The sequence below is a fragment of the Uloborus diversus genome, chromosome 6 (genome assembly GCF_026930045.1).
Source record: "Uloborus diversus isolate 005 chromosome 6, Udiv.v.3.1, whole genome shotgun sequence".
Classification (NCBI taxonomy): domain Eukaryota; kingdom Metazoa; phylum Arthropoda; class Arachnida; order Araneae; family Uloboridae; genus Uloborus; species Uloborus diversus.
This window is the reverse complement of record NC_072736.1, coordinates 161118340-161135609: the sequence shown is the minus strand read 5'-3', so window position 1 is coordinate 161135609 and position 17270 is coordinate 161118340. Positions and strand designations below refer to the sequence as shown.

General features: G+C 34.0%; 1 protein-coding gene across 1 annotated transcript in view; it reads left to right on the top strand.

Annotated features, from left to right (window-relative positions):
- Window positions 1–585: 585 nt before the first annotated feature.
- Window positions 586–17270, top strand: part of LOC129223774 (tryptophan 2,3-dioxygenase-like) — an 82584-nt gene continuing 65899 nt past the window's right edge. Inside the window, exons 1-3 of the mRNA XM_054858133.1 lie at window positions 586–696; window positions 11248–11332; window positions 15018–15111. Coding sequence (XP_054714108.1) covers window positions 668–696; window positions 11248–11332; window positions 15018–15111 — 208 coding nt within the window. The 5' untranslated portion in view covers window positions 586–667. The remainder of the gene's footprint in view (window positions 697–11247; window positions 11333–15017; window positions 15112–17270) is intronic.

Below are 17270 nucleotides of genomic sequence, written 5' to 3'. Positions count from 1 at the left end.
CATAATAACTCTGGAAAAGGATAGGACATCAAACAGTCAAGTGAGGACAATAAGCTGTTTGTAATAGCTCAAAAAGCGTGTCAGAGTGAAAAAAGATGATATCAAGGGCAAAGATTTCGTGCTTAAATTAATTATGATCTGCAAGGTCTGCAAAAACTATAAAACTTCAAATCGTCATTATTTCAGTTTTTTCGTCAGTGCATAGTTTTGAAAAATAAATAACAAAATAGACATATAAAATTAAAAAAAAGAAAAATGTTTGTTCACTAATGAAGTTTATTTATCTCCTTCCTTCAGTAATAAAATAAATCAATCTAAACCCATCATATAAAAAAAGTCTCTACTCTCAGAAATTACTAAAGAATTTTTCCTAACTACGCATTTGGAATATGTTTTGATTTTCAATCATTTGGAAAAGCATAAATTTATTAACTTATATGTTTGTTAAAGAAAATGTTTTTTCGGACTTGATCATTATCGTGATAAAATCAAAACTTCGCCAAGATGACCTCGATTTTTGTTTTCTCCCCTTTCGACATTTCCATCCATTCCGGTGCCGAATTTCAACCACGTTTCGTGACGTCACCCGACCGCCATCTCCAAACCGAGAACCCAGTAGGTCTCGGGTGGACGCTAGACACTTGTGAATTCAATTCCACGCTGCGCAATGGCCTGTCCTTTCTTCACAGACGAAAGGTAAGAAAGGTGTTTCAGAAACCTTATCTTTACTGATTTTAGGATTTTTTTTTTCTTCTGGTCACAAGATCCCATCTGCTTCAGGCTGTGATATTGTTTTTCATTAATAATAAGTAAATTTAAAAACATACATGAAAATCACAAATGATTTATTTTATCATATCCTCATTGTTTTACTTTTATTTATTTGTTTATTTATTTCAGTTTATAATATTTTTATGATTTTAATTAACTTCGTTACGTTTTTTTATGAAAATTATGAAAATGAAAATTTGTTTTTTACATAGAACAAAAAGTACTTTTATTCCAATCTCTCATTGATAGTTATATGTTAAGGAGTTGTTTGCTAGAACGACAAAAAAAAAATATATATATATATATATATATATATATATATATATATATATATATATATATATATATATATATATATATATATATATATATATATCAAGAATAAAAAATAAACATGTTATTTCAGTTCACCTTTCACTTTGTAGCGTATTATGATGTAACACTTAGCTTTGTAGGAGGATGCGCAAGATAAAAATTAATGGATATATTTAAAAAAGACGGAACTATTGCTCTTTTGGTACATATTTTTATCTACCGAAACAGGGATTTTTTAATTACACATGAAATATAGAGAAATGAATTTTTAAATATACATAAATTAGTTCCTAAAAAAAGATGGATTTATTGTAACATAGCTGCCTCTATATTTCAAGTTAAAAAGTGACATGATGAACTCGAATCCAAAAAGGTTGACGACCAAAAGATTGGCGATATATCGCCAAGTGTCCGCCAAATTATAACACCACTTGAGTTTACATCGAAATTAACAATGATTTCCCCCCAAATAGGTGTGAAACACCTTCTTTGGAACACCCGAATGCAACCGAAAAGAGAGGTGCACAACTAGACACCACTAGGAGTTTACGTGCCTAATTTCAACTTTCTAGGACACACCGTTCTTGTGTTATGCGACATACATACGCACATATACGTACGTACATACAGACGTCACGAGAAAATTCGTTGTAATTGACTCGGGAATCGTCATTATGGATGTTTCGCGTGTCTATATGTTCTTAGACACTTATCCACGTGTGGTCGAGTCGAAAAATTAACTTAATATTCATTCGGGGGTGAGTAAAATGGAAATTAAGGTCGATTTTTGAGTGAAATTTTTTTCGCGAATATAAAACTTCCTTTTTTGTAAAAGGAAGTAAAGAAAAAACATTAATAAACAACAATCGAAAATGAAGAGGTTTTCCCGCCAGATTTTACCATTAATTTTGTATTACAGAAAGACAGATTAAGCGACGTACATTTCTCCATTGTATACATAAGTATGCTTAAGCGAATAAATTAACTAAATTTGACTTTTATCAACATGTTTATGCTAAATTTAAATTAATAACTACTTTTACTATAATTTTTATCTTTTATTTATTTATTTATTTTATTTATTCATTTTATTATTTTATATATATATATATATATATATATATATATATATATATATATATATATATATATATATTTTTTTTTTTTTTTTTTTTTTTTTTTTTTTTTTTGAGCGATTATGAATTGTTTATTATCCTCACTTGACGAAAGTTGATGTTGCTCTGATAGATTACCATGACGACGGTTTTTTGTTATGTACTTGTTTAGAAAGGGACATTTTCCTCTTCATAGTTACAAACAGTCTGTGGTTTGATTTTATTCATACTTGTTTCAAGGCTAAACTCAAGCAGACTTTACATTAAAAACAGCCTTTTTGTGTAAAATTACACTTTTTCAGGAGAGAGAGAAAAAAAAACACCTTAAACAGCAAAACTTTATCTAAATGCAAAATTTCCAGATTACGGATACCCATCATTAAGACTGATAAGAAATAAAAATACATGACGTCATACGCTGTAAATAATCTTTATGATAAGTGTACTGGTGGATATCGGCCATAAAATCGTTATCTTTACTACCATATCCAAATCAGCAAATCTTTTTATTTCCTTTTACAAAAAAGAAAGTATTGTATTCGCGAAAAAATTTTCACCCAAAAATCGGCCTTAATTTCCTTTTTGCTCACCCCCAAATGAAAGTTGAGTTTTTTTTTTTTTTTTTTTCAACTCGACCACCCGTGGATATGATCCTAGGAACGTACAGATACCCGAAATATTCATTTTGACGATCCCCGAGTTAATTACAACGAGTTTTCTCGTGACGTCTGTATGTACGTATGTATGTGCGTATGTGTGTATGTATGTCGCATAAATCAAGAACAGAATGTCCTAGAAAGTTGAAATTTGGTACGTAGACTCCTAGTGGGGTCTAGTTGTGCACCTTATTTTTTGGTTGCATTCGGATGCTCCAAAGGGGGTCTCTTGCCCTTTTTTGGGGGGAAATCATTGTAAACTCTAGTGGTGTCATAATTTGGCGGACACTTGGCGATATATCAACAGTCTTTTGGTCGCCAATTTCGCGACAAATTTGGCGATTTTTTTAAAAATTTTTATTCATTTATTTATTTTTTAATCTGGTTTCAATTTGGCCACTGATGGTGATATTTAGAGAGTAAACAATGGAATCACATTAAAACTGCCAATAATGAGAAAATGACATTAAATTGGAGTAAAAGGAAGTCATGTGATGCACACACATCAGCTCGTTTTTTTTTTAGACATGCCTCGAATTTCTGTTCTAGATCGCCAGTCATAATATGACGGTAACAAATTTCTTGGTCAGTTCCATTTCCTTCCATTTGTAAAAAAAAGAAACCCAACGAGTAGGGTCCTATCGCAATTCGTGATTGCGAAAAACATCATTTGAATTCAAGACGTCAAAATTCAAATCAATGATGGATGCTAGATGTTTTTTACTTCCTTTTACAAACGAGCTGATGTGTGCATCACATTACTTCCTTTTACACCAATTTAATGTCATTTCCTCATTATTGCAATTTTAATGTGATTCAAGAGTTTACTCTCTAAATATCACCAACAATGGCCACTTTGAAACCAGATTTAAAAAAAAAGAAAAGAAAAAGAAAAAAAAATCGCCAAATTTGTCACCAAATTGGCGACAAAACTTGGCGACCAAAAAACTGGCGATATATCGCCAAGTGCCCGCCAAATTATAACACCACTTCAGTTTTCATCGAAATTAACAATGATTTCCACCCAAAAAGGGGCAAAAGACCCCTTTAGAAACACCCGAATGAAACCAAAAGGGGAGGTGCACAACTAGACCCCACTAGGAGTCTACGTACCAAATTTCAGCTTTCCATTACATACCGTTCTTGAGTTATGCGACATACATACACACATAGGCACATACATACATACGTACATGCAGACGTCACGAGAAAACTCGTTGTAATTAACACGGGGATCTTCAAAATGGATATTTCGGGTGTCTGTACGTTCCTTGGCATATATCCACGTGTGGTCAGGTCGAAAAAAAAAACTCAACATTCATTTGGGGGTGAGCAAAATGGAAATTAAGCCGATTTTTGAGTGAAATTTTTTTCGCGAATACAATACTTCCTTTTTTTGTAAAAGGAAGTAAAATGGAAGTATTGTATTCACGAAAAAATTTTCACTCAAAAATCGGCCTTAATTTCCATTTTGCTCACCCCCAAATGAATGTTGAGTTTTTTTTCGACCCGACCACACGTGGATATATGCCAAGGAACGTACAGACACCCGAAATATCCATTTTGAAGATCCCCGTGTTAATTACAACGAGTTTTCTCGTGACGTCCGTATGTACGTATGTATGTGCGTATGTGTGTGTTTGTGCGTATGTATCTCGCATAACTCAAAAACGTAATGTCAGAGAAAGTTTAAATTTGGTACGTAGACTCCTAGTGAGATCTAATATTGCACCTTCCCTTTTGGCCGTAAAAAAGATGCTTCCTAAGAAAAGTGACACAAACATAAAACACGTTTTGATGGATAACTTATTTCTTGAAGCAAAAACATAAAGAAACTTCAAATTTTCTAACTTAATTTTGATTGACAAGCCTTAACTTAAAGCAAGTTTGATGAAACATTTTTAAGCGTTTTGCTATATAGATGATTCAAATAACCTGAAGAAAATTGAATATACTCAGTATCAGAAAATTAAGGAAGTGTAAAATAAAATATTTCACAAAAATTATCATCAAAATTCTTTTCTTTTATTTTTAGTAAAAGGCAAATTTATGCAAAAATACACAAGTAAACAAATCGTCGGAGAGAAAAAAAAAGAAAGAAAGAAAAAAAAAAAGGAAAACCCCCAGTAAAACATCATAAAAGAAATCTGAAAATCAATTTTATATCTTACATTTATTAATTCCGTTTCGTTTTGGAAAAAATGTTGAAAAGATTATCACTCATAAATTTTGAAATAATTGCAAACGAATAACAATCATCCTAATTTGAAGCAATAAATTAATACGTTTTAAACTAGTATGTTGTGGCCATCACGAAAGTTTCTTCTATATTTTTCCTTTTTCTGATCCCTCCATATGCTTGACGAGGAAGCAATATTCCTAACAAAACAAAATTACACATGCAAAAACTTGACGACCATCCCAATGTCTGAATTATTTTAAAAACAAAACAAAGAGCGAAAATTAAAAGTTACTTTAAAAGCCTTACTTGAATTAATTACAAATATTTTATTTATTAACAAACATAAGATGGCAACAGTTAAAAATTTTAAATCATTGAGATAATATCATAGACTAATAATAAGAGTAGACCGAGCTATGGCAATCCTTTTGCTGTTCTTAAACCAAACCATGTGACTGGTGGATATCCTAGCAACAGCGGGCGTTGATGGTAGCAGACGATCAACTCCCGCGAGAAATAAAACAAATAGAATTGATGTAACACGGAAGAATGAGCTTTTATGGAGTCCGATTTGTAAATTTGTTATTCTAAGTTGTAAATATTTTGTTAATATAGTGAGTTTTTCGTTTAGATCGTATTGTGCATTTTCTTTAGTCGATTTCAATAACTCTGTTAGCAATTAAAGATGTAAGCACCCAAAAAGAATCGACAAACGGTAAGATTTTTATCTAAAATTACAATTTAAGATACCGATTAGTACATTTTTGCGTTAACGCAAAACGTTTACGCCATTACGTTCACGCCAACGCTGACGTAGCAGTTCCAAATGAAATAAAAGTTACTGAAAACTGATCAAAAACTAATGCCAAAATAATGCATAACTAAAAGAAAAACAGTTCAATCTCTGCACCTGGAAAAAAAATTATAATGAAAATATATTACGTCTTAAAATACATGTCGAATGCCAAACTATAGATAATGTTGCCATCTAGCAACCATGCCGCCAAAGTTTTCGCCAAGCCTTCCACTAGTCACATGATGTATCCATGAACCAATTTTTTCATCAGCAAGTCTGGGAAAGCTCGGTCTACTCTTATTATTAGTCTATGGATAATATTTCCGATCATTTTCATACAATTAAAATCACGAGAAATACGCAGACGACAATCTATTACGATTTATCTTTCTTATTGTTGCATTAATAAAACTATTTTTATTCGCAAAAAAAAAAAAAAAAAAAAAAAAAAAAAAAAAAAAAAATCAACACCTCTTGGAGCGATTGGAGTCAAAATTGAACCAAAGCCTGTTTACGTATGGATTCACATATATTCCAAATTTCAACCAGAACGTAGCATTACTTCTTGAGATAGGGCACTCACAATGGAAAAAAAGAACGGGCGATTGCGCTACCCCCTTTTTAGCTGTTGACACCAAAATAAAATCAGCTCTTATACCCACTAAGGGCTACTTGTCAAAAAATATTTGTTTGATTCCGTTCGTTATTTCTTGAAATACAGCAGTTACAATTGACGACAAAAAAACGTTCTATAACTCAACCCCCGTTTGAGATATTGACACCAAAATTGAATCAGCTCCTGTTAGGGGCTCCTGTTAGGGGCAACATATGGACCAAATTTTGTTTGATTCCGCCAGTTACTTCCTGAGGAATAGCAAGCACGCGTAACTCAAAAAACGTCCCATTGCTCCACCCCCCTTGGAGGAATTCGCGCCAAAAACCAATGGGCACAAGTTCACATAGGAGCACATATGTGTACCAAATTTCGTTCAATTTCATGCGGTAGTTTTTGCTGTAGAGCGGCCACAAAAAACTGGTCACACACAGACGTGACACACACACACACACACACACAGAGACATTTTCCAAAAATAGTCGAAATGGACTCAGCACACCTCAAAACGTTCGAATCCGTCAAAATTCGAAATTCGAAAATTTGCACGAATCCAATACTTTCTTCTATATATTAGATATAGAAGAAAGTAAAAACGAAACGTGATGCTTACATAAGTTAAAACCGTCTGCTGACCCTTAACAATCTAGAAACAAGAACTCCGCTTTCACTTCCTCATTTGCTTTATCTAGTTCACAACTATGAATAACTAATGAAGCTGTAATCAATTTTGAAACTTTCAAGTAGTCAAATGAAATTGTATCTACGTAGAGGGATTATACCGCAAATTGCGCCATTAAAATTGGGGGAGGGGATTTTAAATTTTTTAATTTATTTACTTACATTTATTGATTGATTGATTTATTTTCAATTTAAGTCATTTATATTATTTTATTCTGTTTATATTTAATTTAATTTATTTATTTTGTTTGTGTGTGTGTCATTGGCGTAGCACAGAACTTTTCTAATAAAATAATAATAATTAAAAATAAATGAATAAACAAATGAATTAAAAATAAATAAATAAAACATATTTAAAAAAAATAAAATAAAAAAGAGAACTAGAAAATAAAAAATAAAAAAAAGAAAGAAGGTTGAGAAAATTTGGGGGGGGGGGGGCGGGGAATTTGCGCCATTTGACTTGGGGGGGGGCACCCCTGTATCTACGTACTTTTAAATGAGAACGAAAAGAAAAATTTAAATTGTTTTCAGCTAAATAGCACGATTGCTTATTGTTCTCACTTGACTGTTTTGATGTCCTTTGATTTTATTTTCGCACCGCCTGCCTCTGCAGCATCACCGTCGACCGGGTCCTCGCGATGCTGCTCCTATAGCGAAAGCCGTCTCCAGGTTGTATCCATGTCCTACACACACGCGCATACATACACAACTACACGCACACAAATACATACACCTACCTACACAAACACATACACACATACACAAACACATACACACAACTACCCACACATTCATGCCTGCACACAGACACAAACCCATATGCCTACCCACACATACACATCCCCCCCCCCACACACACACATTCATATACACAACTACCCGCACACTTATGCCAGCACACAGACACAAACACACATGCCTACACACACATACACATACCCCTTACACACAAACACACATACCCCCACACACAAACACACACGCCTACATACACACACTCGTAATTGCGAAAAACATAATTTGAATTCAAGATGTCAAAATCAAATTATTATTATTATAATTTTTTACATTGGTGTGTTTTGAATCGTAATTATCACCATCATTTGCCAGCCTTTATCAATCCACTGCAGGATGAAGGCCTGTCCTAGATGATTTCTCTTCTTCATTTTACTCCTGATACACTGCAAATTCCCTGCACACATTGGAAACATTTATTTTTATTTTTTTATTTCAAACTAGTGGCACCCGCACGGCTTCGCCCGTAATAGAAAAATTAAAGGTCTTTTGGTTCGCTTGTATATTTACAAATAATATATGGTGAATTTTCTCGCCAATTGGCTTGTACCGACGTTACAATTCCACGTTATGATCATTTCGTATCTCGCCAATTGGCTTGTGCCCATGTTACGGTTCTACGTTATGATGATTTCGTAATTTATGATAGTTTTTTTTTCTTAAAATTGGAATAAAAAAAGAACCACATCGAATTTTCGAAAAATCGCTTCGAGGTGCACACCCCCATGCTACATACTAACTTTGTGCCAAATTTCATGAAAATCGGCCGAACGGTTTAGGCGCTATGCGCGTCACAGACATCCTACAGACATCCTTCAGACATCCTACAGACATCCAGACATCCTCCGGACAGAGAGACTTTCAGCTTTATTATTAGTAAAGATTAGTGGCACCCGCACGGCTTCGCCCGTAATAGAAAAATTAAAAGGTCTTTTGGTTCGCCTGTATTTACAAATAATGTATTGTGAATTTTCTCGTCAATTGGCTTGTACTCATGTTACGGTTACACGTTATGATAATTTCGTAATTTACCCGACCATGTTATGATAGTTTTTTTCTTAAAATTGGAATAGAAAAAGAACCACATCGAATTTTCGAAAAATCGCTTCGAGGTGCACACCCCCATGCTACATACTAACTTTGTGCCAAATTTCATGAAAATCGGCCGAACGGTTTAGGCGCTATGCGCGTCACAGACATCCTACGGACATCCTACAGACATCCTACAGACATCCAGACATCCTCCGGACAGAGAGACTTTCAGCTTTATTATTAGTAAAGAAGAAGGCAGAGAACTTGACAAATTAAAATACAAACACACATGAGAAACACATTTGGGGCACTTTACTTCAGAAAAAGTATTCCAGTTGATTGAATGGGCACTAAAATGTGTTCCAAATGGGCACCGTTGAAAAGAAAGTGCAGTGAAATGTGCTCCGAATTTGTTTGGAATGTGTCTCGCTTAAATTTAAACATGGGAACACGTTTGTGAACAAATTGAGGTTTCCTTTGAGAACAGAGGAATACATTTGAGCACACTTGTCAACAGTTCTTTAACTACCAGTCAATAAAATTTCTCACTATAATACAACTGGAAATGTTGTTACAATGAATCATGAAGCTGAACCAAATAAGTGTTCTCAGAAGTGTTTTGAAAACTGCTCCAAATAGTGCTTCAAAGTGTTCTAAAAGGGGGGAAAGTTTCACGTTCAAAAGGTGTTCAAAAAGATTCCGAAGATTTGTAATGTAAACTTAACGGTTTTGTCTCTCCAAAACGACACTGAGGTATCAAACAAAATTTAACTTCTCTGGATCTGGCCCGCCAAATTTTATCTACATCATTTTTGTTGAAGTTGTAAGATTTTTTTGTTTTAAATACAGTCAAATCTCGTTGACGGGAATTCTCTTAACGTGAAAAAAATGCCATTCCCCGTCAGATAAAACTAAACATTTAGTGCTAAATCAATCGTTTAAGACAAATATGATTTAAACAAAATCATCTTAAGATAAAACAAGTTTTCAAAGTCCAAAAGGAAAAAAAAGAAAAGGAAACTCTGCCCTTTTACATGAAATTTCTTAGATTTAATTTAAGTTTCGTAATCAATTCCAATGGAGTCGTTTAAAAAATTTTAAAAGCATTTTTTTTTCTGAAAGAGCATGCTTAAAAACATAGGATCTGACCATTTTTAAAACGATATGACTAAGTTTAATATTTAAAAAAAATTATTTTAATCGATGCGCTTTCATTATGTACGCATCAGCCGACGACATCACAAACGATGAAATGCCATTCACTGTTGCCATTCACAGAGCGCAATATTTAATTCGCATCTTTACTCACGTGACGTGGCAACGATAGGGTTGATAACAAGTGTAGAGTGCAATAGTTAATTCACTTCTTGATTATCATAACGTGGAAACGCGGAAGACAAATGCGCCAAAGTCCATCATTTGTGACGTCATAAAGACCACGCCTTATTTTCAAAATCGGACATCTTAAAAAAATAACTAAAAATTAAGCGTTGGAAAAATGAAAGTATTTTCTGGGTCCATGTTTTTTATTGCTTTATTCTATTAATTTCAGTGACAAAAAGTACTACTTTTGACTGAAGGAAACAACGCCATTATGATTTCAAAAATTTGATTATATAAAAGTTGAAGGAAGAATTTCAGCAGAAAAAAGTTTACAATTGTATAAACCACGAAAGCTAACAAAAGCCAGGATTATCGTTGACGTGTCAGAAGGTCTTTGTAATTGTTGGATCTATTTAACCTTAATGTATTTTTAATTATTCACCCCCCCCCCCCTGTTGTACTTTTCTTATAAACTAGTGGCGCCCGCACGCCTTTGCCTGTAATAGAAAATTAAAAGGTCTTTTAGTTCGCCTGTACATTTACAAATAATGTATGGTGAATTTTCTCGCCTATTGGCTTGTGCCCATGTTACGGTTCTACGTTATGATACTTTCGTAATTTACTCGTCCATCTTATGATACATTTGCTCGGGAAATGTTCTTAAAATTGGAATAGAAAAAGAACAAAATCGAATTCTCGAAAAATCGCTTCGAGGTGCACACCCTCATGCTACAAACTAACTTTGTGCCAAATTTCATGAAAATCGGAAAGTTTTTTCTCGCTTCATGTTATTGTTTTTCGCTTATTCTATCAATTTCAATGACTAAAAGTAGTAGTTTTGACTGATGGAAACAACCCCATTATCATTTCATGGCGTCATTATTGTCAACAGCATTAATTATTTGGAGTGCATTTACAGCATTGAAGCATATTTGACGCTATACAGGACATTTATGTCTCATTTTCAGGCTAAAGGATGGGCAGAATGGAGGGACCCTTGACGGCGAGGGGAACGAGGACACACCATGCATGTCTTACAGGAATTATCTTCAAGTATGTATGGCAGGTTTATATATGAACTAGTGGTACTTGCACGGCTTTGCCCGTAATAGAAAAATTAAAAGGTTTTTTGGTTCGCCTGTATATTTACAAATAATGTATGGTGAATTTTCTAGCCAATTGGCTTGTGCCCATGTAACGGTTCCACGTTATGATAATTTCGTAAATTACTCGTCGATGTTATGATATTTTTGTTCTTAAAATTGGAATAGAAGAAGAACAAAATCGAATTTTCGAAAAATCGCTTCGAGGTGCACACCCCCATGCTACAAACTAACTTTGTGCCAAATTTCATGAAAATCGGCCGAACGGTCTAGGCGACTTTCAGCTTTATTATTAGTAAGTAAAGAGTAAAGATCACACACAGACATTATCTGAAACAGAATCTTATATGATTAAAAACTGAGTATATGTATTTATGTATGTATGTATGTATCTATGTCCAAGTTACTTCTCCCGGACTAGATCCGCTATATAGATAGGCAGACGCATCAGTTTAAGTTTAGCCATTTTGGATCGGAATTTTCATCGTTGCGCCGCTAGGGTTACCGCAGCAAAGTTTCGGATTTCACCAAATTTTGCCGAAAATAATATTTTATTTATAAACAATTCGCGTGCCGCTGATAATTACTCACAGTGAACAATACCCAAACGCGATAACTCACCAGAAAAGACAACCGCTCAAACACGCGCTCTGATCCAAAATGGCTAATCTTAAGCTGATGCGTCGGCTCGTATATATAGGGGTTTTATTCCCCACGGCAGTGAACTGACCATCGAACCAGGTATCGATGGATTCGTAATCATCCCGTCTTTATGTTAGGCTATTTAACATAATCCTCCGATAATAATTAGCGGAGATATCAATTCGTAACTCCAACGAACTATAGGGGACACTGCAGTCACTGTCTAATGGCGGACGAAAAAACTAAAACAAACGCACGTGGTAACGAAGAAAATGCTAATAAGCCTAGTAAATTTTGTTCGTATGCATGATTTTTTCGCTTTATTCTTTTCAAATTAATTTTCAAAGTCTTGTTGATATTCTGGCCCACGTAGAAAGAAATGAAAGTTCAAGAAGCATTACTAAACGTCAAACATTAATGCAAACTACGTAGTTCGTAGTTCTAAGCAGCCATTTCCACGATTTTGAATTCGATATTTATCAATTCTTGATAAAACTAAATAATAATTGTGGCCTGACAAGAATAACAATTAATGCTAGAAAATCTAATATGACTTTACAAATTATTATCAAAAAAAGATCATACTTCTTTGCCTTGCTTGGCTACCGCTTATTGTTTTGCATTTGTAGCTGAATTATTTCTCTCAAATTCCCGAATCGGTTAATTTAAAATTTTTCTGTTTCGATGTTTCTAATTTCTGAGTTACGATTTAATTATGTCATGTTATGCAAATCATCAACAAAATTCTCGCGGACATATGGTAGTAGTTTTCTTTTCAGTTGATTGACCATTATTTCTTTTTACTTATCGAATTCTGTAATCTTACTACCATTTTATTCCACTCATGATAAAAATTAAAAATGGTTTAAATAAAAACGCGAAATCTCGCCAAGGTTACTTTGCTCGCACAATACTAAAACTATAACCCTAAACAAATTTGGCGAAACCTTTCAGCTGAGAATAAAAGGAATAAAGTAAATTCTTTCTCGGTTAAACATTTTTCATTTTGTTCTACGATAATATATTCAAGAAAATATTTTGCATACCGTCCATTCCAACTGAATGCTGCTGTAAAATATGGTTAGTTAAATTAATTTAAGATTTAAAAAAAACACCATCTTCTTACAAATTCATACAAAACAATAAAATTTTTTACCTTGTATAACGTTATCCAAGTTTGTTAATCCAGAGTTTTCGCTTTAACCATTTCTCAATCAACTCACATTTTACAAGACAATAAGGAAAGCTAACATTATTCTGAGAAGCTCGAGAATACTACTAAGGGACGAAACAAATACTCAGAACAAACTGACTGCGTTTACGTCAACAGACACACATGGAACGCAACGTGGCAATGTTTTAGTTTTCCCGGCAGTTTTATAAATCACCGCAAGGTAGCGTATTCGAGCGCTGGAGTTGCGAATTAAAAACTATTAATTGTGATACTTGGATTTCGACATAAATTCCCTACTTTTCGAAGGCTTCCCTCCATTCAAATGATTATTCAGTGATTCATCTCAACTTTCCGTAACAATGCTTTTATTAAAATTTGTGGCGTGAAGAAAATCATTGAGAAGAAATGCCATTTTTTTCCCGAATATGAACAAATAAAATTCTGGCTTCTGTTTTAAAAGCTTTTCCTGTAATCGTGGGATTTAAAATGTTTGCTTTTTAATTAGTTTTCCGCAATCCGTCGCAAAGTTTTACTGATTTTTTATTTTTATTTATTTATTTATTTATTTTGTTCAAGCCTGATTGTTGAACACACGTCCCTTGACGTAACTTTTATTTTCGAGGTAGACCGTGCAAAGCCGGATGACGCAGCTAGTGTAGGACTAAAGTTTGAAGATCGGTGTACTGTAAAAGCATTTCGAAACGTTGAAGATAATTTTTGGGAAACATTCTGGTGTTTTTACTGGTTTTCGCCCAAAAATCTGATTAGCAAGTTGACTTTGCGCTCCAAAAAATAAATATAGAATCCAAAAAACATATCTTGTAAACAAAACTTAGTTCTGCAAAGAACAGACATCGCTTTATATTGTGAACTAACCTGTATACTAATTCGTTACGTTAATTACTAATAAGTTCCTTATGAATAAGTTTTTTCGCATTAAATTTTTGTTTTAATAAAACAATTATTTCATAAAGAGCAAAAAATAAATTACCTATTTTACTCAGTAACTTGTTAGAGTGTGCTTGTTTAGCACAGGGTGAGGTGGGGTAACATAAGTCAGAAGATAAAAAGGGTCAGTTAAAAAAAAAAAAACTCAAAAAGTTGTATACAAAATGAAAACAGTTATTTGATAGTTTTTGATTTTTTTAGTGTTAGCATTAGCTTTTTAAGCATGTACACCCAAACCTGTTTTTGTGCGGTCTTTCTTTGTGCGTTTTTTTTTTCTTTTTTTTTTGGGGGGGGTGCGGGGTTTTTTTTTTTTTTTTTTTTTTTTTTTTTTTTTTTTTTTGTGCGGTATATGAAAATTTCAATCAAGATTGGGATTTAATTATGTTTTAAACAAGTGGGAGGTTGTATTCTCAAGTGACCATATAGGCACCCCTATGGAAAGTCACTGTGACCTTCCAAAAAATTCCGTATTCGGGAAATTTTGTCCGACTGCTCGGCAAAATTATCATCACTTGGTTAACTTTGATTTATTTTAAAGCTAAGCGATTCCTAGATATTTTGTAATTTTATGGGTTACTTTTTACGTGACTTTTTTTTTTTTTTTTTTATGCGGCCCCTACCCACCGCATAAAAAAAAATACTTTTTGTCTGTGTCGCGAAAAAAACTTTTTATAGCTACTCGTGCAGTTTCGAATATTGTTTTTTTAAGCGATTTTTTTTTAATGCGGTCCCTATCCACCGCATAAAAACAGGTTTGGGTGTAATTCTTACAGTGTACTAATTAACTGCGTAATTCTAACAGTGCACTTACTTTAAAAGAGTATTTGAACAATTTACTTTTCTAATGACAGTATGCATTTTATTTTTACAGTTGGATCAATTACTGGACTGCGTCAAGCCTACGTCTGAGATGTTCGGCAAGGAGCTTGTACATGACGAGCACCTCTTTATCATAACACATCAAGGTAAATAACGATACTTTCATAAAACTACTATCGCAAACAGGTTGGTGCTATTTGGTGTCTTTGCGGCATTTGAAAAATTCCTTATACCAGGTAGTTTCTAACAAGATTGCTAATAAAAAATCGCCAACTTTGTCGAAATACTATGGTAAACAGAACTGGCTACGCCCAATATGCCAAGGATATCCATAAAATGTTTTTCAAGTTTTAAGTTAAATAGTTGTTAAAATAGTCAAAATCTTCTGTACCTAACTCATGACAGACTAGGAACTCATATTACTTACTTTTACAAAAAACGAAGTATTGTATTAGCGAAAAAATTGTCACTCAAAAATCGACCTTAATTTCCATTTTGCTCACCCCCGAAAGAATGTTGAGTTTTTTTTTTTTTCAACCCGACCACACGTGGATAAGTGCCTAAGAACGTCTAGACACCCGAAATATCCATTTTGACGATCCCAGAGTTAATTACAACGAGTTTTCTCGTGACGTCCGTATGTATGTATGTGCGGATGTGCATTTGTATGTCGTATAACTCAAGAACGGTATGTCCTAGAAAATTGAAATTTGGTACGTAGACTCCTAGTGGGGTCTAGTTGTGCACCTCCCTTTTTGGTTGCATTCGGATGTTCCAAAGGGGGTCTTTTACACCTTTTTGGGGGAAATCATTGCTAATTTCAATGCAAACTCAAGTGATGTTATAATTTGGCAAACACTTGGCGATATGTCGCCAAGTTCTGTCGCCAACTTGGTGACAAATTTGGCTTTTTTTTTTAATTTGGTTTCATTTTGGCCACTACTAGCGATATTTAGAGAGTAAACTATTGAATCACATTAAAATTGCCAATAATGAGGAAATAACATTAAATTGGTGTGAAAGGAAATCATATGATGCACATATCAGCTCGGTTTTTTTATTGTGCTTCCATTTACCTTTTATTTTTCGGTAAATACGTATGTGCGTTTGTTATTAGTTTCATGTTCTCTCTTTTTGTTTTGTCTACAATTAAAGTGCAATTTATTACTTTTGGTGTGTTTATTTGACATTTTATTCGATGGCGTACCGTATTTCATCGAAATGAAATCAAAAGTACAATCTCACAGAAATTACACTAGAGATATCAGATCCTCTACCGAGAATTTTTTTTTTTTTTTTTTTGCAATGGATAAGAAGTTTCCTGAAACTGGAAAAGTCTTAATTAAAAATTGTAAAAGGTCCCTGTACAAGGATAAGAAGACTAACGGATGATGCTGAAAATTTTGATTGCTTTTCTTCTTTCTGCATTCCTGGTATAGTAAATCAATATCAGGAGTTTTGAATACTATTGATACCTTCGGGCAGAGGCTCTCGAACTTTTGTGTAATTAAAGTGGATTCTCTTGAACAATTTTATTGGGGTCTCCATCCCAGCCACAGGCATTTTTACGCCGTTCCTGCGATTAAAGTTCATTCCCAATAATCCTGTAGGCATATATTGGTTAAATTACATTGCTAAACATTCGCGCACTTATACCGATAAACATTTTTAACAGGATTTTGGAAAAATTTCAATAGCTTGGAAACTTTTATCGCCTTTATTGAAACCAAAGATTAAGAACTAAACTATTTCAACCTTCATAAAATGCCATCTTTTTGTTTTTAATAAAAAAAAAATAAATAAAAAAAATAATTTGAATTTTGTCATCTTGAATTCAAATTATGTTTTTCGCAATCACGAGTGTGTGTGTATATGTAAGCGTGTGTGTTTGTGTGGGGGGGGGGTATGTGTGTGTGTGTGTAGGCATGTGTGTTTGTGTCTGTGTGCAGGCATGAGTGTGTGGATAGTTGTGTGTATGTGTGTGTGGGGGTATGTGTATGTGTGTGTAGGCATATGTGTTTGTGTCTGTGTGCAGGCATGAGTGTGTGGGTAGTTGTGTGTATGTGAGTTTGTGTGTGTATGTGTTTGTGTATGTGTGTAGGTGTATATATGTATATGTGTGTAGGTGCGTGTATGTATGCGTGTAAGTGTAGGATATTGACGAAACCTGGAGACTGCTTTCGCTATAGGAGCAGCATCGTGAGGAGCCGGTCGACGGTGATGCTGTGGAGGGTGGCGGTGGGAAAAATGATAGGACATCAAAAACAGTCAAATGAAAGCAATAAGCAATCGTGATTGCTCAAAA